Source organism: Odontesthes bonariensis, chromosome 17 (assembly GCF_027942865.1).
Source record: "Odontesthes bonariensis isolate fOdoBon6 chromosome 17, fOdoBon6.hap1, whole genome shotgun sequence".
NCBI lineage: Eukaryota > Metazoa > Chordata > Actinopteri > Atheriniformes > Atherinopsidae > Odontesthes > Odontesthes bonariensis.
Window position 1 is genome coordinate 27,203,810 of NC_134522.1, and position 20,633 is coordinate 27,224,442.

Here is a 20,633-nt window from a genome sequence, read left to right on the forward strand (position 1 = left end):
GAAGTTATTCTCTAAACTAATTAGTAAATGGCTCGCCCCGTATGCAGCAAAGAGAGGAGGAAAGAGACTAATTACAAGTTCTTAGTGGCTTGGTAATGTTAACACTTCTTATTATATCAGATCATCTCTGAAAAATGAAAAGATATCAAGACATAAAGAGAATTAAATAATCTGTTACTTGTCAATGGTGAAAGGTTTCATGATCGTCTCTTGTACAGCCAGCCAGATTTTGGACTTTTAAAGATGATGTCCTGAGAAAAGCCAAAAAAAAAAGGATTAACTGTGTGGCATCCCTAGTAGTAACACGGTGGCCCCAATACAGATCATTTAAAAAAAACACCTTGATCAGAAGCTGAGATTGGTTATGGACATCCCTGCTGTTTACTGGCCCGCTAAAGTTCCTGTGGTGTTTCAAATCTGAGTCGACTCCAAAAAGCCAGAGTTGATAACCACTCTACGCAGTTTGGATGTAGAACACGAGCTGGTGCATGACAAACTGTCGTCAGACGGGTTTTACCTGGCTCAATGTCTGACTCATCCTGCAGGATGAATTTGTAATATCAACGCTGTAATTTTAAGTCTGCCTTCGAATCACCCATAACAACAACATGAGATCTTCACTCAAACTGGACTTCCGAGATAATATTTAATTGTTTCACTGATATTTGAAACAGCAAATGCAACTCCTAGATTGTGTTTTTTCTTTTGAAAGAAGCTTTAATTGGCAGGAAACATCTGCACCACAGGATGCACAGAGCTGATTCACAGTTTAGGCAGGTCAGTATAAAGCATGAAAGAATGTAAATGACACGGTCTATTCCTCCACATTTTTTAGAGACTTGTGGAACATGTGTGTGTTGAGGCATCCTGGTGTGCAGAGCGTTGCTGAGTTTGAAAACCACACCTGCTGTTTGTCTCCACCTGTTTGCCTCTCGGGCAGACACCAGCAGTGCAAGGTTTAGGGCAGAAGGTGTCCCGGTAGATCTGCGAGCTTGAATCTGTCAGTGGACAATCGTGCGTTGCTCGGACTCTCTGCCTGCCGTATTTCCATAATTTATATCCCTCCCTGCTGAGGGAACGGATACAACCTCAGAGATGAATAGAGAAAATGTATCAATAAACAGCAATTAATCATCTCAGCTAAATGAAATGATCAACAGAGAGAAATGTAATGACAGTTGTGCTGTTTGTCTTCACTGTGTATGCATAAGCACATATGCACTGTCATGGTAAAATATGTTCCTGCTGAGGCAGGAACTGCCACAGAGGCAGTTCTGTTAGTTGGACAGGTTGGTAGTATGTCTGTCTGTGAACATAGTGTCACAAACAGTCTCAAATCTTTACAAGTGTGGACTAGATGTTGGTGGGGTTTTAGTATTTTTGTCTCTTGTGTACTTGCTAAGTATCCAGGGGTCACAATGTCGACATGTTATGGTATGTGGCTTTTTTAAAATGTATTTATTTATTTTTTTTTCTAAAATCATAGTGTATCCACTGACACAGCAAGGCACAGGTGTGTTTTTTGTGTGAGTGCAGAGCATCACATTATACATGAGGCTCTTATCACCTGCAGCACAAGCTGTCGCCTGCCTCCAGTTCATTTACAAGTTACAAATTTCTGATAACGGGACATGAAATGCTCAGTTCATAAGGTCAAGATATTGCAAAGAAGGTAAAGCCATGTTTTTAATGTACTATTCTTTATGTGGCCAAACACTGGCAAAGAAAAGCAGTTGGTGGACTGTCCAGGGACAGATTCACTGATGGCAATACAGCACTGGTATATAAATTTACTAATCCATCTGCAAAAGGTACTTCTTACCGCATTGTGGAAAAAAAGAGTTCAGACTTTATGGGTTGCGTTCAGGCCAGATAGTGCACAGAAATGGAGTTTAGGTGAGTCATGCTTACAGAAAGGACACAATGTGCAGTTTATTGTGAGACACTGATGTGTCAACCAATAAAGTTAAATCCACATTATGTTTTTAGAAAATCAGTTTGTCTATGTATTGGAAAGTATAAATATAAGCATAATAAGTATCGACTGCCTCAGGCAGATGCTGACAGTGTATAATTGTATAAAGTAAAACTCCAAGAAGAACTCGGATAGCACCGCTCTAATTGGCTTTATTGATCATTTAGGGGGAAAAAAATCACTATATTGATCTTGTAAACAAGCAAACATTTGAAGACTAAAAATGATTTTTCTCCCCCCCAGATGATAAGTCATTTTAAATGTACTCTTAACCTTGTGATGAACAGGGGAGCTAAACACTTTAACAGTGATTTATTGACTATTTTATGGGACAAAATAAGGTTTTCATTGTTTGTTCTTCTGAAACAAGTCAGACATTAAGGATATTTTTGGATGGTTTGTGATTCTTGTCTCTTCCTCAGCTCTGATAATCTAAATGCAGTAAAAACACATTTTCTGCCACATAAATTTGTTGATTTGATTGAAGGTGTGTTTTTTTTTTTTTTTTTTTCTGTCTACACAGTGCTCTGATTTGTCAACAAGCCTAACCACCACCACACTGTAGGAGCTGGTGCCCTATGAAAGAATGATGCCTTTTATGTTCTTTTTAAGAAATTGGAAAAAAGTGTGGAGTATTTACCAGCTGATCAATAATAAGCTGTTTAGGTCTCTTATGGCAGAAAACTAAACCCTCTTTTGTCAGTTTGTTTGCTCATTCTGAATGCTGATGGGTAGGAGTGTGTGTTAACATTGGTGTGGGTTGGGGAGCTCTGGTGCATGTTTGACTTGATTCATATCCCCCTTTTGTGTTTTTTGAAGGAATTCCTGTTGTCATGGTGCTGTGCCAAAGGGTTGACCGTGATGGCTCTCCTTGAAAAATGTGTTGCTTTTTATTTTATTTTTTTTGCGAGGAAAGATTCTACAACCCTTTTCACTTATCAGTTGTGGCTTATTAACGCAGAAAATAAGTCGTCATCAAGTTGCTGTTGTTCCTCTTTGGTCATTTGCTCTTGCCAGACATGGGTGTCTCGGCCCCACATCAGTGTGTGCTTAGACAATCATTCAGCTGATTCTGCCAAGCTGATTTAATAACGGTATTGGGCCACGCTGGAGCTTATTTACTCCGTGCTCTGACAGTCGGCTAACTTCACACGGAGTTTGCTACTGCTAGTTTTGTGCAACATGGCAGGATATTTATCAGATTTTGACGACGTGGACGACAACTTTGAGTACGATGGACGTCCTTACCGGAGTCAATGAGCTGTGCTGCAGCGGCGATGAAGTCATCCCACTAGACGTGTGTGTAGAAGGCTCCCGTGAGCCCCCAGATAATGAACCAACAGTGCAATAGTACGCATTCATTCATTTTTTCGTCTTAAAGTATTGGTGAAATAAAGACAGATAATGCCTTATTTAGAGGCTGTATTGTCTATGCCCTTTTCTCCCGTTATATGGATATACTCGGATCTCGAGTGATCTAAATATCTTCCGAAGGACGCCCACTTTCACCAAACTGTTATCGGTGAGTAGATGAATTTATTTTATGGTGGAAATAAGGTCCAGATTTGAAAAAAAAACAAACTTCCCCTTTAAGTGTTCAAGCTTTGATCACGTAAAACTGTTCTTGACTGTAGATGTTTCACTGCACAGCGTTCTGTAACGCCACCCAGAGGGCAGGAGTCGGAACATGTGGTTCCCAGGGTGTGAGGGGTCTGCAGAGATTTTCTCTGCTGATGTCCTGGACACGTAAAAGTCCTGAATGGAGGGCAGGTGGCACCGATTTATTTTCTCTGCAGATCTGACGGTCCGTCTGCTTCAGTCTTTTGTCTTGGCTGATCTAAACAAGGCAGTGATGGAAGTGGTGAGAACAGACCGTATTATTTCTGTGTAGAAGTCGTGAGTCAGGTCAAGCTTCCTCAGCCGAAGCAGGAAGTACTTCCTGTGCTGGGTCTTTGTCACTATGGTGTTAATGTTGAGGGACAAGTTTCAGACAAGAGATGCACCGTTCCACTTTTTTTTTTTTCTTTTTTTTTTGGGAATCAATTCCCTAAATTTCCGTATCTAGCGATGCCAATATATTCCCATACTAGAGGACTTAAACTTGAGCTACAATATTAGGATAAGATCATCCTTTTTTTATTAGTTTCACTGTGGGAAATGACCAAGTTATAGAAGCAAGAGGATTGCAAACGGCAGCATGGAAAAAGTCACATGTAAAAATATAAACAAGATGATAAGAATCAAACATGAGCAATATAGAAAAAGGTAATGGACAATAAGGGGAGTGTCTCAAAGTGAACACTATAATTTGGTTAAAAGTTTATTTAGTTGAACTGTGTTGTTGGTGGGGGTGGTGGTACTACGGTCATGGGGCTTTAGTTAACTGTGCATCACTGTCATCTATACCATCGCAATTTTTGCCTGTTTTTATGTTTCCATCAGATGATTGCATTAGAAGGAGCAAAATGATAATTTCATACAGTCCGTGTCGGCTTCAGAGCTGCTCTGTCCTCTTCCACCCTGAACACGCGGAGATCACATCGGCTGCCGCATCAAGTTTGTTGCTGACAAACTGCGAACACTGATCTTTATGGAGCCATTTTTCTACACGCCTGCACTGGGGGTGGAACTGCATAACAGACTTCCACTGGGGAAAGGGAAAAAAAGTGGCATGTTCATAAAATTGCGAGGCGTTTGTAACCATCTCGGCTTTTAACACCATCTCGGCTTTTAACACTACATCATTTAACATTCGTAGAAGCTGTTTAATCCAGCGGAATGGAATGTTTTAGAATGTTCGCCCCTTTTACACAAGTTTTCTTTCTGCTCACTATGTCTGTCGCTCTCTGACCGCTGGGTCGGAGTAGCAAGCTCCGCCTCTACCTGTACAGTATATTTAAATTTTAAAAAGTCAAAGTATGTCTGGAGACTCTGGAGTGATGTTTGATCTATATATTGAAGCCACATATTAGACTGGATCAGGAGAAACTTGAATTTCTCAACAACACAAAAAATTTTGTGGGTACTGGAGAGGGGTCCAGTAGTCTCATCGCCATCTTGGATAAATTAAAAACTCCTGCTTTTAGTGTTGTCCTATAGAGGGCTGGGGTTGATTATTTGCTGGTTTTAACTGCTTGATTTGCGTCTTAGTGGACTGTGTGTGCTGTCCTGACATTTGATATGAGCGTACTGATTCTGAATCTGAGAAAAATAAACTTCAAATTTCTCTCTGTCGTTTTCAGCTCTTCAGAGAGGTCAGAATAATGAAGATCCTTAATCATCCCAATATAGGTAAGTTGATCTTGAACAGTATTTTAGCACAAAGACTTAAAAGGCTCAGGACATGAGACAAATGTGAGTTGTTGTTTTTTTTTGCAAGTTGAAATTCAAACATTTAACAAACCAATGTGCTAAGGAAAAAAAAAAAAAAAAGGGATTTAAAACGCTGACTTTTCTGTTCCTGCACATTCAGACGAACCACCAGGCTGACGCCATTTTGATGTAGCCTTTCTATGTTTTTTGGATCACAGGAAATCTGAGCAGATGGAATATTCTGTAATGTTTTTTTTTATACAGCAGCCATCTCCATATGTATCAACCCCCGTTTTTACAGAATGCATGTGGAATAAAATTGGTAAACACTGCATGTCATATGAGACAGTTTAATTTTGTCATCTGTGGACAGATGGGATAATTAATGAGGCCTCGGGGCCATTTTTTAACTGCTCGTCTGTTCTTATTGACAACTCAAAAAGCTTTACAGTAAACAACCTCGCACACATGTGCATTCATATGCTTTCACTTATGTACATATGGCACCTTTTTTCTTTTAAAATTCTCACACACACACACATTCGTACACCAGTGAACGCACCGGATCAGGGAGGTTGAGTGTCTTTGCCAAGGACATGACATGCAGACTGATGGAGCCATCGACTGTCCGATCAATAGGTGACACACGCCGTCTCCTGAACCACAGCCACATAAGACGGCTTGCTTCTAGAAGCAGTGGCAAACATTAGCATTACACATCTAACTGCGAGAGGAAATGCCAACAAGCACCAAACCACTGCAGCAACAAGAAGTTAAGATCACAAAAACCACCGCCGTACAGAGCTTGAACGTGGACTCTGTGACACGTGATGCGAAATGGCAAATTTAATTCTGCACTAAGATACCAAGAGAGGCAGATCTGGTCTGCAGATGGCCTCCTCCAACTAGCTGCAGTCAAAATGATGCTATAAAGCCCATTAAAATGGCGTTTCAAAAGGACCCAAACACATTCAGTGGAAGAAGAAAAAATGACAAACATAGCTGGTTATCTTCAATAAGAATTAATTTAAAAGCAAATAAAGAGTCAATTAGTTTGAAATATACTAAACTTTTAATAGGATGTTTTGTTTTTGCTTAAAATGACTTCAATGATATATGTAGATATTCAATTACTTGATTGTATTTACCTCCTAAAACAACTCTGTTCCAAGTGGCATTTGTAAGCATTTAATTTGCATCTAAAAGGTCACTTTTTTGTTTTCCTCTTTTCTGACGAACATGTATACATTCATATTCCATTAAAACGCACATCGGACAAGTTTGGTGCATTAGGTTTTAGGGCTGGGATCCCCCGATGGTGAATCTTTGATTCCCATTCCTTTCACCTCATGATTTCCTGCAGAAATGTGATTAGAATAACCAGGATGATGGTAAGCACTTACCAGTGTGTACCCTCTATTTACCTCTTTCTCCTCCCTCACTCTTTGTCTTCCATCCCACCTTTTCTATATTTAGCAGTGCAGCTCTCAGCTGCTCATCACAGTCTTTTATATCACCGAGCTGCTGCAGTTTAAAAAAAAAAAAAAAAAGATCTTTTGGACTGTACTGTAAATATTGAGCGCTGCTCTGCTCGACTCTGCTGTGCTTACATGGTCACGACACACAGATCCACGTGACTTCACTTTTAACTCTCCGTGTTAGGAAGCAGTTTTGCTGTTCATGTCCATGAATTAATAAGGGCCTCCTTCAGACCCCTCCTCCTCCCACCACCACCATTTTTCAACTTAATTGAATTTATAATTTTCTGTGTGTGTGTGTCTCTCTCTCCTGCAGTCAAGCTATTTGAAGTGATTGAGACGGAGAGGACACTCTACCTGGTGATGGAGTACGCTAGCGGGGGTGAGATAAAGTAGTTTACATGTTATTGTTGCACGTGTCTGTGACACACAGCTGTTAGGTGTGTTACTTCTGATTTGGGATCATAAATTACCGTCGCTGTCCATTTATTTGAATGTACTGGCACCCCTGGGGCATACATTTATCTAAAGTTTATTAGCTATAGCATATTAGCAGGATCAGTCTGTAAAATATGTGGCAGAGGCACATTTTTTTCTTCACCGATTCAGTTCACATTGGACGTTTTAACTGGCAGTCAGTAGCTGTGCAAGGATCTGCTCAGACTTTACCAGCAGTCATCATTTTGAAATCGGACTCGGTGTAAACACCAAACCTCACGCATTTTGTCAACTGGCAGTTGATTCAAACAAGATGGCAACAAAATGGATGATAAAGGTGCAGTCATGGGTTTCTTTTGTTTCCTTTGCAGTACCTAAAACTAACTCCAAGACACGGATACATACCAAACTGTGAATTGGGTGCACCAGCATTACAACTGGGGGGGGGGGGGGGGTCGTTTTTTTTAAGAATTAATAAGCGGTTTAATTAATGATGAAGTCAGTCAGCCAAAAAGGGAAGCTTTTGTCCTCGTGCAGAAATGCAAATGGGACATAACCGTTCATGTTTGCACTTTCAATGAAACACAAGAACAAAAAATATAAAAGCACTTACAATAAAAGATACAGCACACGAGATTAAATGCAGTCCCCAAAATATCTGAACACAGTGTGCCGCTCCCGAGTTTAATTTCTTAACAGCAAATGTGATAAATGTGCATGTTAATAATTTATACATCCGGGGAGCAGCGCGTAGTCTGCAGGCTCTACTTGTACCTGAAAGAATGTTGTTCCATGCTGAGATTAACAGTAGTTTTAGGGCAAAGAGAAGAAAAAAGTCACCACCTGGATTTAGCTAAGCAAATGATCGGGGGTCAGTAGATCAGGTCCAGGTCAGCTTACTACCTGACTATACTGAATGATCAGGTTTTTCCACAGGCATATTCAAAGATGATAATTCCAGAATACATCAAGATTAGATTGTAAAAGAGTGCTTTAGGATCATGAGACTTGGCCACCACACAGTCCCTGTTGAGTACCTTTGGGATGTGCTGGAGAAGATTTTTGGAGCGGTCCGACTTTTCCATCATTGGAACAAGATCCTCGTGAAGAATTAGTGCAACTCTGGATGGAAATAAATGTTGAGATATTGGGGGGAAAAAAAAACTTATGGAAACTCTGCCATGACAAACGTGCTGTAATCGAAGCTAAAAGTGGTCTGACAAAATATTAGTGTCACTGCTTTGGCCAGGCAGGGCAGGACTTTAGTTCAGCAAAAACCCAAGCGCTGCATAAGTGGTGAAGACTGGTCTCTTTGCAACGCCTACCTTTCAGTGCTAGTTTGTTGAGGTTTGAACTGCTGGGAATGTTGTTCAGTTCAGCAACCAATTACCAGCTGTGACTGGGGATCCTTTGGGAATCAGTGCGAGTTTGTTTTTATTGGACCGCTGCCTGCCAAAATTCTATTAAAAAAGCTGACTTGCTTCTCAGCCTACCCAACCACCTTATTAAAGCTGCAGTCGGCAGGTTTTCAAAATTCCGAGTCTAAAGTCGGAAAATTCGAACTGATACAACTTTCAGGTCCCTCCCCCAACCTCTAACAAGCTCCGAATCGCCCCCCAAACCCCTCCCCCTCTGTGGACGAGGTTGTGCACGTGAGTTCACACCAGTGTGAGCGCACACAAGCTGGGGCAAACTCACGCTCAGCAGCGTGTGCACAAGCTGTGATTGACAGGAAGGATTCCTCCACCCTAACTTGATTGGTTAAAAACAGCCGGGAGCGCTCGGTTTTTGCAAGCATGATTACAGGCTTCAGAGGGAGCTACAGATTTCGATATTTTTCCTAAACAGCCTATTTAATATTCTACTTCCAGAATCACATGACAGTTCAAGCTAATATGACTAAAAAAAAAGTTGCCGACCGCAGCTTTAAGGTGTTCTTGCACGATTGGTAATCTTTATGACTTTGTGGCACCAAAAGCAACTACAAAGCCCAAACTTCCTCCCTCCAATGTCTTCACTGTCTGGAATTTTCTGGTCAGAAACGCTTTCCTAACTTCATATTCAACGCTCATTTCGCTAATGACTGAAAAGGCACTTCTTGGCATCTATTTCTTGGAAAGGTAACGATCATGCTGCTCGTCGAGAAACTGATCACATTGCAACTGAGATGGGAACTCTGATCATAATTCAATTGCATTAAGTTATAATGGCTTGAATCTAATATGTTTCATTAGGGCGCTGAACTTTCCCAGAAGTCATGTAGAATCTTAAAATGACCCCTCCGCTCGCTCTTTTTTGCACATTAGATATTCTGTGTAACAGGGCCTCGTGGATCTTTCCAGGAACTTGTACAGTTCATTTGGAGAGAATAATGTTGAGACTACAAACTCACCAGGTGGTAATAAGCCTCCTGGTTAACCAACGAAAATAATTTAAGTTACTCAGAAAAAGAGAACTTTATCAGAAGAGACTTCTTGCTACTGCGCTAAAACGAATATCAGAACCCAGCGGAAGCATGAAATCCAACTGCTAATCATGGCTGCCACAGGATGGTCCATGCTTTAGATATCTGCTTCTGCTAGTTGCTCTGTAACATGTTCTAGTCTTGAACTTGGTATCTCAGGTGCTGTGAGATCATTTGTGGTGTGCTTATGTGATGTGATTTAGGGCATCTTTTTTGTTCACTTATCTGATCCTTAAGTGTCTAAAATGTTTTGCCTTGTAATCCTTGGTTTATGTTTGTTTTTCGTCATCTTTGATTTTAGTCAACTGTTGACAATGAGGAAAAAAGGTAAGGCAGGAAATGGGGGTTTTAAAAGAGCACACGACATTAGATGGTGAAGCTCCTTGTCTGGAGTTGCACCTGTGTAGTTCGGGGCTATAACTATTCAGCCACTGAGGCGCTCCCGTGTGTAAACCTTCAGATATCCAGTGACAAAGAATAACATTAAACTGAGATTTAATCTGAAAATACTATTTCTCAATTGAGTTAGAAGTTTGAGAGAGAAAAGGCCCGTGGCTACATTTTTATTGTCTTTGGAAATAAATCGGGGTCACTTTGAGCGGATTGGACATTGTTTATCTGGTCTCCAAAAGCACTGCAGCACAATCTAGGTGGTCACATGACGCGATGCGACCTCCACACAGCTGGCACTTAGGAGGGTAACTTTCCATAACGTGGACGACAGAAGGTGCAGAATATTCAGGAGAACTTCATTCGGCAGTTTGACTCAGAGCTTTTTGACTGTGCCAGAATTTGATGATGCCAACATGTAAACAACGTCCGAACCCTTTTCATAGAATTTCTACATGACACCAGCATCCTCGGCATTCTTTTTAATGCATACATTTGTGCCATGTCTGAAGAGCAATCGCAGTACGCTGGCTTAATTTCCTGTTTTATTCTCTAATCTCATCCTCCAGTGCAGCATGAAGTGTGCCCCTTAACTCGGACGAGCGGAGTGTTGCTTGGCTCATTCCGTCTTTAGCAGTTGAGTCAGAGCACGCACAGGAGCTGTTACTTTTTCTAGAGCTCTGAAGTACAGAAACGCACATTTCCACCACCTCTGCAGGTCATCGCTGAGCGAGTGGGAGGGTTTTGAGGATTCAGGAGGGAAGCATTTTTTATTGCCGGTTTTGTTGCTTATTTTGTTTGCTGTCTGTTTTCACATTAGTATGGGCATAGGCTTACGCGCGTGCACACGGGCCACTCGAGTTCAGTTAGCACACGAGCGACTGTAGTCACGTTTTTCGGCTGGCAGTGGGTAGAAGTGTAGACCGAGGGAAGGGTCTGCTGCTGGAGCTCAGCGGCAGCTTTGTGCCTTCAGGAGAGGCTCAGTGTGGAGGAAGTAACGCCGAGCTCGTCTCGATGTGTTCCAGAAACGCCCTCGAACCATCCACATAGGTGGCGGTACACGCCAGCTGCATGAAAAACTTCTGTTTCTAAGTTCCGGCGTGTCCTTTACTTTCCTCCGTCTCTTTTAATCTAATTCTCTTTCTCTGTTTTGCAGGAGAGGTGTTCGACTACCTGGTTGCACATGGAAGAATGAAGGAAAAAGAGGCCAGAGCTAAATTTAGACAGGTACCCAGCTTTCCCCCCCTGCAGTGTTCTGGTTTCACACCTCTGCTCCCGGCTTCGCTTTAGACGAGACGCCGTCCTCTGCCCCTCCTCAGAGGACAGCAGCGTCTCTGTTGTCGAAAGACTGATGAGAAACGTCCAAACCGGCCTCCTCAACCATCACTCACCCTCGGTGACGGTCACAAACTGGCCTTTCACAATTTTGTGAGGAGAGGACACCGGTCGGATGATATTTGGCCAGTTTTGTGTATAGTTTCAGATGAAGTTATACTGCCAAATCCCTGGTGCTCCATGGAATCTGAGTGTTATCTGAAATATTATAAAGTGGTTTCACATGACATCATTACATAGCAAGAAGCTCCGACGAGAATGGGACTGATTGGAGCAACAAACAGACATGCTAATTATTTAACATGTTTATTGGAAGTTTTCTGTTATTATTTGAAAGGCAATGGCTTCTGTTTAGACTGTACACAAAATATTTTTATTTCTACTAGCACATCAGAGCTTCAACCCAGAAATATCGAAACTTTGAGCGACTCTTTTGTCTCCAACATTAAAATTGCTGTTACAGCGAGATGGATGAATAGAGCAACACTCGGAGAGAGAACCTGTTTTCTCACCCTCTGGTGTCTTTGGCCCCACCTTCTCTATGCATTATCTTTCCTGTTAGTGTCAACCACATCTCCTCCCTCACCACATCCTTGATCACAGTCTGACAGCACAGCTCCAGACGTTGTAGTGAACTCTGTTTGTCTTGTCTTTGTGCAGATTGTGTCAGCAGTGCAGTACTGCCACCAGAAGCACATTGTTCACAGAGACCTCAAGGTGAGTTCAGAAAAGCCACACTGCTTTGGAGTCAGACCAGTAGCTGTGGAAAATGATCTGAAACAGCAGTCGGTGCACTGACTGAAGTTAGAATTGACATGACTGCAAAGCAGCCACATGTTGAAAAGAGTCACATCTGCAGCCAGAGTGGTAGAAGGATGTGGACTTCAGGAAAACGCAGCAAAATACAGAAATGTCAAAAGACGGTAGTCTGAACAACCTATTCAGGGCCTGAGAATTTGTTCTAAAGAGTGAGAGAATGCAGGAAATCTTTTCTTTTTTTCTTTTTCACAGCCCTTGAAAAAACCAGAAAAATGAACTCCGGCTGTTGTAAATTACTTACTTTGCCTTCATGTTAATCAACAGTTTTTAGGTCATTAATTGTTCCTTTATGTCTGGAACAATGACACTTGCACTGCAGCAGGCTTCAAAGGTAAAAACATGCACATGTTTCATCAGGTGCGAGTGGGTTGGATAGAATTCTCATATGCTTTATTCTGGTCAAACACGACTGTCTGATTCAGTCATTATAGAAAAGGTCAAAACAGCTGCTGAGAGAAGTGTTAAACCACCAGAATGCAAGTAAGAGTGGATGCAAATTTGAATGCCTCCCACTGTAACCGCAGCAGGTTTTGGCCTTTCAAAAAACATTCATGTTTGTTTAGGATATTTGCACATATCAGTCATGTTTCAGAAATTGAGATGGGCAATTGTCTCAACTTTTAATGACTACCTTAGTTTGTCCCAATGACCTGTCAGTGACTTTCTGAGGCAACCTGTTAGGTAGTTGTTTTTTTTTTGTTTTTTTTTTAAAGTTGTCGTCTGTCCACCTTCCGTATGACTATATGTAACACTGTCTGTAGTTGTCACTAGTTCATACATGCTCCTGAATCCTGAGAGCTACCTTAGCATACTGTTGTGACGACTGCAATCAGCTGATTAATCAGTGATGGGAAAAAATGTCTTGAGTACTGCATTAGCAGTTTCCAGAGTAGGGATTAAACATGTTAGCCTTTAAATATCAGACTGTGCCAATCTGTAAGTATTTTGGGAGATTTTTCAATTCAGACTTTGACATTTTGTATCCTGATGATGACATATAAATATACTTGGCAACATTTATTTATATTAGTAGCAAGAGTTTGAATTAGAAAAGTATCCCCACCTCTGAAGCTAAATACTTCTGACTCATGTCTTCTAGAGAAAAGGTCAGCTTGTAGAGAGCTGACATCATTGCTGTGTGTTCTGACACTCATCATAACTCTCGTGTTCTTGGTGATGACTCCAACAAACCACACCTTAATTCCAAAACACTACTTGTCAACGAAACTCCTCATCGCACCTCCCTGACCTGAGTCGTACTAGCATCTTGAATCGGATCATTGCACCACAGTCGGAGGGGAGTGTCTGTAAAGGAACAAGTGGGCAGCTTTCTCGTGTGTTTTCCAGCACATCGCCTGCTGGAGTGGAACTGCACTTCCTCCATTTTGCAGCTGTGACACTCTTTTACTTCCCCTAGCATAAATATTGATGCTTTGGTATTTTAAACTCGGCGTTGGGGAACATCACTCGGCTAAACGAAGGCTGCGTGTCTGCTCTGCTTGCAGCAGCATGTCCGTGGTGTTTCTTCTGCTGAGCTTCATCAATGATCCATGAGGAGGGAGATGAGAAAGGAGCAGCGTCTCTCCTGCTTGATTTAAACGTGCAGAGAACACGTGTACTGTGTGTGAGGGGAGCAAGTATATATATGTGTCCATATGTCACATGTGTCGTATTGAGGAGGCGCATTGGTTCAATTTTAACCCTCAAACAAACTTGAGTCCCCTAGGGTTGTTGTCTGGTTTTCTCCTGAGATTCATCTTAGCCTGTCGTGATTTTAGAATCAGCTGCTGACATTAAGTTTGTGTTGATGGTCAGTCATGCTCCAATATGTGTTGTTTAGCCTTTGTGCAGCTAAAAGGTTCTCAGTGGGTCTGCTCTTTTTCCCTTTTGCCGGTGCTAAAGCCGAAAAGAGGTGATAAACGGTGAACGAGGAGCATATCGCTGTATTTGTTTTTATTTTCTTTTTTTAAAAGGGAAAAACCTATGCAAGCGCAAAATCTGTCTGTTTTATCGTGTCGTTAATCATTGAAAAGATAAATGTAAAACAAAATGACCCACAATCATTTGCTCTACATCGAGGAAAGAAACTTTGTTTCTTAAGTAAAGACTTTCTCGTTTGGCAGCCAAACAGTTGTTTGTATCCACCATATGATTGAGATTTGCATGAATTTCCCACTGGTGTTGAGTGGGGCCATTGTATGCCATTTAAATGCTGTAAAGACTCCACCCACTGGATGTGCAGCTGGCATGTGCCAGCATGTAAATGGTGCAGACCAAGTGCAAGTGTTAACTGCTTTGGCTCGATGGAAGCTCAGTCTCAGCTTGTGGATTAGCTGTTTGGGAGTGGAAAGGTTGAATTTCTTTAACAAAAGAGGGGTTCCTATCTTTGTTATCGGTAAATAAAAAGGCAGCTTATAGCGGCTCAGATGATGACGTGTCCTTGGACAGGATGCTAAACTTGCCTTTGTTCTGATGTGACAGGTCACTACCTTGTTTGGCAGCTCTGTATTTAATAAGTGCAAACCCTTTTCTGCTTAGATGTTATAAACTGGTTTGTTCCATCAGAATTTCTTTGACCAGCTAATTTAGTTTGTAGCACAACACTGCAGATCTAGTTCATTTTTAATTATTTTGAATGGATGATTTGAATGATCATCCATAAAAGCCTGATAAAGAGTTACGGTGGTCTCTGTATTACCTTTTAAAAAAAAAAAAAAAAAAAAAGTCTTATTTGATGGTGTTCATTTTTCCATGATGTCTGTCTGAAGGCTGAGAACCTGCTGCTCGATGCCGACATGAACATCAAGATAGCTGATTTTGGCTTCAGCAACGAGTTCACTATGGGCAACAAGCTGGATACGTTCTGTGGCTCCCCGCCGTACGCAGCGCCGGAACTCTTCCAGGGGAAGAAGTACGACGGGCCAGAGGTGGATGTCTGGAGTCTGGGTGTCATCCTGTACACGCTGGTCAGCGGCTCGCTGCCCTTCGATGGACAGAACCTTAAGGTGGGACAGTGTGTGTCAATGTCATGATGCCGCAGTAATAAAAAGCCCATCTTTGATGTCATGTTATTGAGCTACTGTGTACTTTCTGACCATTTTAAGGCCCATCTCTGAAGTATTTTAAAAGCAGTTAAACAGATTTTTACATTCCCCCGAACTTAACTGCCATTTGTAACAGAGTGAATGTGGTAACGCTGCCATGTTGCTTTCAGCTCAGGACAAGTTTGAAGCAAAGCAGCCACGGGCACACGCATCACAATGCGTTGCTGTTTAGTCTGCATGTACAACTCCAAAAAAGTTGGCTGTAAAAACCAAATTTCATTCAATATTTTAATCACGATAGAACATGGAAAACGTATTGAAAGTGAGGCATTTTACTGTTTTGTGAAAAATATTAGCTCTTGAATTTGATGTCAGCAAAAAGATGGGACAGGGGCATGTTTACTGTTTAGCAGTCTTTTAGAAAATGGTCCATAAACATCTGGGAACTGAGGAGACCAGTTGCTAGAGAGGATTCTAGCTTTGTCAAATTCTGTCTTCCATGTTGCAACAAATCTTTTCAGTTGGTTTAAAGTGTGAACTGCAGGCCGGTCGGTCCAGCACTGGGACGTTTCTACTGCAAAGCCTATATATGCAGTATGCACTTTGTCATTGTGTTGCTGAAATATGCAAGGCCTGTCTGGAAAGCAGCATGTGTTGCTCTAAAACCTGTACACGCCTCTCAGCACTAATGGTGCCTTTCCAGATGTGAAGGTTTCCAGCACTAATGCACCCCCATACTTTCAGAGAAGCAGGACTGAGTGCTGATAACAACCTGGACGGTTCCTCCCCACGTTAGTCATGACCGTGTTCTGGATTATGTTCACATTCGACTTCTTCTTGTCATGATCGTTTGACCTGCGTTTGTGGATGTCACAGTGAACGGTGTTCCCGATCTCCATAACAGAATCATCTTTATTTTGAATGCAGTGCTGCCTGAGGGCCTGAAGATCACAGGCATCCACTATTGATTTTTGTCTTATGTCCCTTGCACAAAGGGACATCTCCAGATTCTAAATACTTAATTTTTTACTTTTACGTTGAGGAACATGCAGTGTTACAATGTTTTCTCTTATAACGTGTAACATTATGTTTATGTGTGGCATCGTGTTTGAGAAGCTAAACCTGAACATACACGGCAGATACGAATTAGATGGTCCATCACCGAGCTCACGTCATAAAGCTGCAGTGGTATGGTACAAAGGGTCCCATGAATTATATACAGCATCTTCCTTTACTGTCTTGTTTCCCGTGTTGGATACAGAGTATCATGCTATGTCGTCTGAAGCAGCAAAGTGACGTTTTTGTACAATCTACCGTCTCCAGGCTCTTTTGATGGATCTGAATTAAGACGTGTGCTACATATTCAATCCTTGGCACACCGTCCATTTCTTTTGGAATTGCGTTGAGAACTGCATCTGTTACTTTGACACGCATTCGGGACGCTTCAGTGTTTGTTTTTTTTCAACAGCCTTGTTGTCTCTCTGCAGGAGTTGCGGGAGCGTGTGCTCAGAGGGAAGTACCGCATTCCTTTCTACATGTCCACAGACTGCGAGAACCTCCTGAAACGCTTCCTGGTGCTCAACCCGGCCAAGCGGGGTACTCTCGAGGTGAGGGAGGACGCAGAAAATGTAAATATACCTCTCAGTTATTAATGCACTCCCCCAGCACGTCTGCATCATCGGAGAATGCCATCTATCCCCCCCCCTCCTTCTTCTCCACCATCCTCTCTGTCCATGCATCTCCTCACTGCATCATCTCCTCTGACGCCCACGATGTCCTGTTTTCTGTGTGCGCCCGGCCCACACTCTCCTCCTCTATGATGTCATCATCATGAATAATACGTTGTTGGATGTTAGTTTTTTTTGTTTATTTATTTTTTCCACCGAAATAGTTTGTTCTGCCTCCTGATCGTTACAGGAGGCAGAACAGCTGACTTCAAGTGATGAACCCAATTTGAATGTGAGCAGTGACACTAAAATTATAAATGTAAACATTTTGATAATGGATCAATGATGTATCTGTATGTTGTTTACAGACATTCATCTCAGATACAAGAATTTACAGACGGTTAAATATTTGTGTGACAAGGCTTTAGCATTTTAGTGATTTATTAATCACCTAAATAATCTGATTTAATCTTTAATTAATTATTAAAGCTGTTGTTGCCCTATTAGTAGCTCAACATACTTGGTATCAAAGTACCCATCTCACAAAATGGATCATAATAGTGTTGTATTGGATAGATATTGAAAAATGATTAATTCAATACCTATAAACACTGGATCAGCAAGATAATACTAGGGACTTCAGGAAGTGATGAGGCGGGTGCTTTGTCCAAAATAATTTAAGTTTGTTGCTGTAAACTATTAACTATACAATATTGTAACTCTGACAACAGCTACATAATAATGGAAAACAACATTATGGCTACAATTTCTCTTAAAATGTCCCAAAAAGCATTTAATAAACGATAAAGATGTTGATATCATCTATTTCTGCTGATGAAGATGCAGTAAAATCCACTGAATAAGTCTGTATATGTAACAAAACTATTCCTAATCTTACAACAGTTGAATACAGACCTGGTAATGGTGTTGAATATGAAATGCTGCAATTATTACTGGTTTAAAGGGTATACATTTTTGTAGGCAAAGCAGACACCAAAAGACTCAAAACTCCGGCAACGCGAATGGTATAAAGAGCAGTTTCAGTCGGTCGCGGGTGATAATGGGGGGGGGGGGGGGGGGGGGGGGATTCCTGATATATCCTGGTTGAAGAATTTGACATCAGTACTCACTTTTTCACAGCTTCTAGCTGCAGCATCATCAGCTGATGTTGAAGCGATGAGTGAGAGTCACAGAGAATTGTTCCTCAGATCAAAACTGTAGTGATCACCTTTAAGCTCTCTGACCTTTTACTCACTGGTACATCATTTACATATGAAACTCTTCTTCTCGAGATTATTTTTGGAGCATGACATCTCAACTTATCATTTTAATAAGAAAAAAAGGAATAAATTAATTTCCTTATTTCATTTCAACGGGATGCCTTTTTATTGCTTGTTGTTGTATTCGGAGCCAACAGGATGGAATTAAAGTAATTGCGGTTGGCCTGACTCTGAGGGTCACATCTGTCGGCTTCAGATGTTACATGATTGACCCGAACTGTGGCAGTTACATCAGAGCCCCATCGGTGGTAATTAGTTTGGCTCGGCATCTTATTAAAACCCCAGAGAGCAATTGATCAGCTGCAAATTAAGAGAAAGGTGCTAACGAACGGGGCTGCAGCACAGTTCATTATGGAGGTCAATGTGGGAGGGCAGAATCTAGACTCGCGTGATACCTCAGGCGGTCAGTTCAGTGCTTTAATGACTTGTGAAATGCAGCAGTATAAATGCGTGCAAATAATAAAAGTAAACTGGTTTTATTTGTCAACTGTGAAACAAATTTATTAGATGGAAATAAATGAATACACATCTGTGTATGCATGCGTTCACTCGGAATATTATCTTGATTATGTTGAACCAGAGTAATCATTTAACCTCATAAATCCTCCATCAGTCCGGCTCTGATTGTCTCCGTTCAATTTGCAGCAAATCATGAAGGATCGGTGGATCAATGCAGGATTTGAAGAGGATGAGCTGAAGCCTTACACCGAACCGGAGCTGGACATCACAGATCAGAAGAGAATAGGTAAAGTACAAAAGATCAATGCTCCTCGAACTGTCCGTGATTTAGTCGGCTGCATTTATTTTTTTCCCCTCCTTTTTATGAAAAAATGTCTCCGTTGCTTCTCAAACACCCTGCTGTGTTTTTCCAAAAAAAGTGCACACTTTGTCCTTTATTACGGTTTCCAGTTTTTCCTCCGTCAGAAGAAGATGGTGTTTTTAGATGTAAGCGAAGTTGCAGCTCCGCCACACAAAAGCGGTCTCGCTATTTAAGTGCTGAGAAGCTTTAAAAGAAAGGACGGGACGTGCTGATGAATAAATGAGCACGAGCAGTGCTGCTGCCTGCAGAGGGAGAAGAACAACGGAAGCCTCCCTATCGTGGCCCAGATGAAAGCTGTAAATGGAGGGGGAGCTCTTACGCAACAGCAGCTGTGGTTGTACATGAGCATGTGTCGGTGCAAACTAAGTCACCAAGAAGAAGAAAGCTGAGGAGGGGAACGGGGGGGGGGGGGGGTCTTTACGCTGCTGAGGTATCTGGACTCTAAAACGATGCATGAAAAATGTCGAAAACTTCTCCCAAAATAGAAAATAATTAACTTTAGGTGCTTTGTCTGAACAGTCATGACTGCTGTCGGGATGAGGAAGACCTAGAGAAGCGATTAAGGCGTGCACCTTGAAAATTTGTTGATGGTTTTCCATCAACAAATTCCATCGTCAAGTCTAAATTAAGCTCCGAGTCACTGCAGCAGAAAGATCACGATGCCAAGTGAAAAAAGCATTTATCTGTGCACAGAGGAAATGAAATCCAGAAGGAGCCAGTGTCAGCTTGTCAGTAGACAACAAATGTAGCATTAACCTGCTCATTTTTTTAATGATTGATAAAATGCACGTCGTCAAACGTCACGTGGGCTCAGGTTTTGTCCACCGCTTGGCAAAAATGCATTTTACTCGACTACTGTGGACTGTTTGACTGGTGCGTTTCACAGAAAACAAGGTAAAATGACACAGAGCATTCGTGCAGCTGATTATACCGACAGATTCAGCAAGAAATTCGAGATTTCAAAAGGGAGCCGACTGGTTTGCTGCAATTCAGAGCAGCTCCTGAGACCCGGGATTGGAAATGTGGACCTACACTTACGTAGGTGCATTCCTTCTATTATTAAAGGAATTTAAATATTTCTTTAAGTACTTGTGCTAATTCTAGCCTTTCCGAGAGCTTTAAAGATTTAGCTTTGGGAAAAATGTGACTTTACATTTTTCACTTATCTGATGCGGGTATATTTAACAGTAAAAATAACCTTCAGTTTTCAGCCCCAGAAGAGCTTTCCCTGATGCAGACTGATTCCATAAATGCCCCGACTGTGTTGCCGTTAGATACCCTCCTGATCACAAGAACGCATCACAAACCTCCCTGTGTACATCCATTTTATTTTCAGTTTTCGTTCTCGTCAGCTGCTCCAGTGAATAAATGTTCAGCTTTACATCAGTCAGTGGGATTCATCTCGTCTGTCAGACATCCCAAAGCAGGCGGCAGATTTTTGCTCTCGTAATATTACCATCAGTGGATTTACTATGCAAAGCAGTAGAATCATCCCTTGTAGTGACTAATTTTGTCTTAAAACAAAATAATAAAATCGCTTCTGCAGCCTGAGAGATCTCATCGATGCATTTTCAACTCTGTGTTAAATATCAGGATGCGCAGAGGCTCTCC

At 41.6% G+C, this 20,633-nt stretch overlaps 1 protein-coding gene across 29 annotated transcripts in view; it reads left to right on the forward strand.

The window, feature by feature from the left end:
• mark3a (MAP/microtubule affinity-regulating kinase 3a) overlaps positions 1 to 20,633 on the forward strand; it is a 48,391-nt gene that overhangs the window by 10,032 nt on the left and 17,726 nt on the right. For 19 of the 29 annotated variants that reach the window (XR_012766789.1, XR_012766791.1, XM_075448166.1 and 16 more), the window contains exons 4-10: positions 5,218 to 5,266; positions 7,082 to 7,147; positions 11,214 to 11,284; positions 12,053 to 12,109; positions 14,980 to 15,216; positions 16,743 to 16,883; positions 18,848 to 18,947. Coding sequence is in view for 27 of the 29 variants with exons in the window: in XM_075448166.1 (XP_075304281.1) it covers positions 5,218 to 5,266; positions 7,082 to 7,147; positions 11,214 to 11,284; positions 12,053 to 12,109; positions 14,980 to 15,216; positions 16,743 to 16,883; positions 18,848 to 18,947 (721 nt within the window). In the remaining 2 variants the exon portion in view is untranslated. The remainder of the gene's footprint in view (positions 1 to 5,217; positions 5,267 to 7,081; positions 7,148 to 11,213; positions 11,285 to 12,052; positions 12,110 to 14,979; positions 15,217 to 16,742; positions 16,884 to 18,847; positions 18,948 to 20,633) is intronic. The other 10 variants (XM_075448169.1, XM_075448191.1, XM_075448170.1 and 7 more) reach the window with 1 other exon arrangement.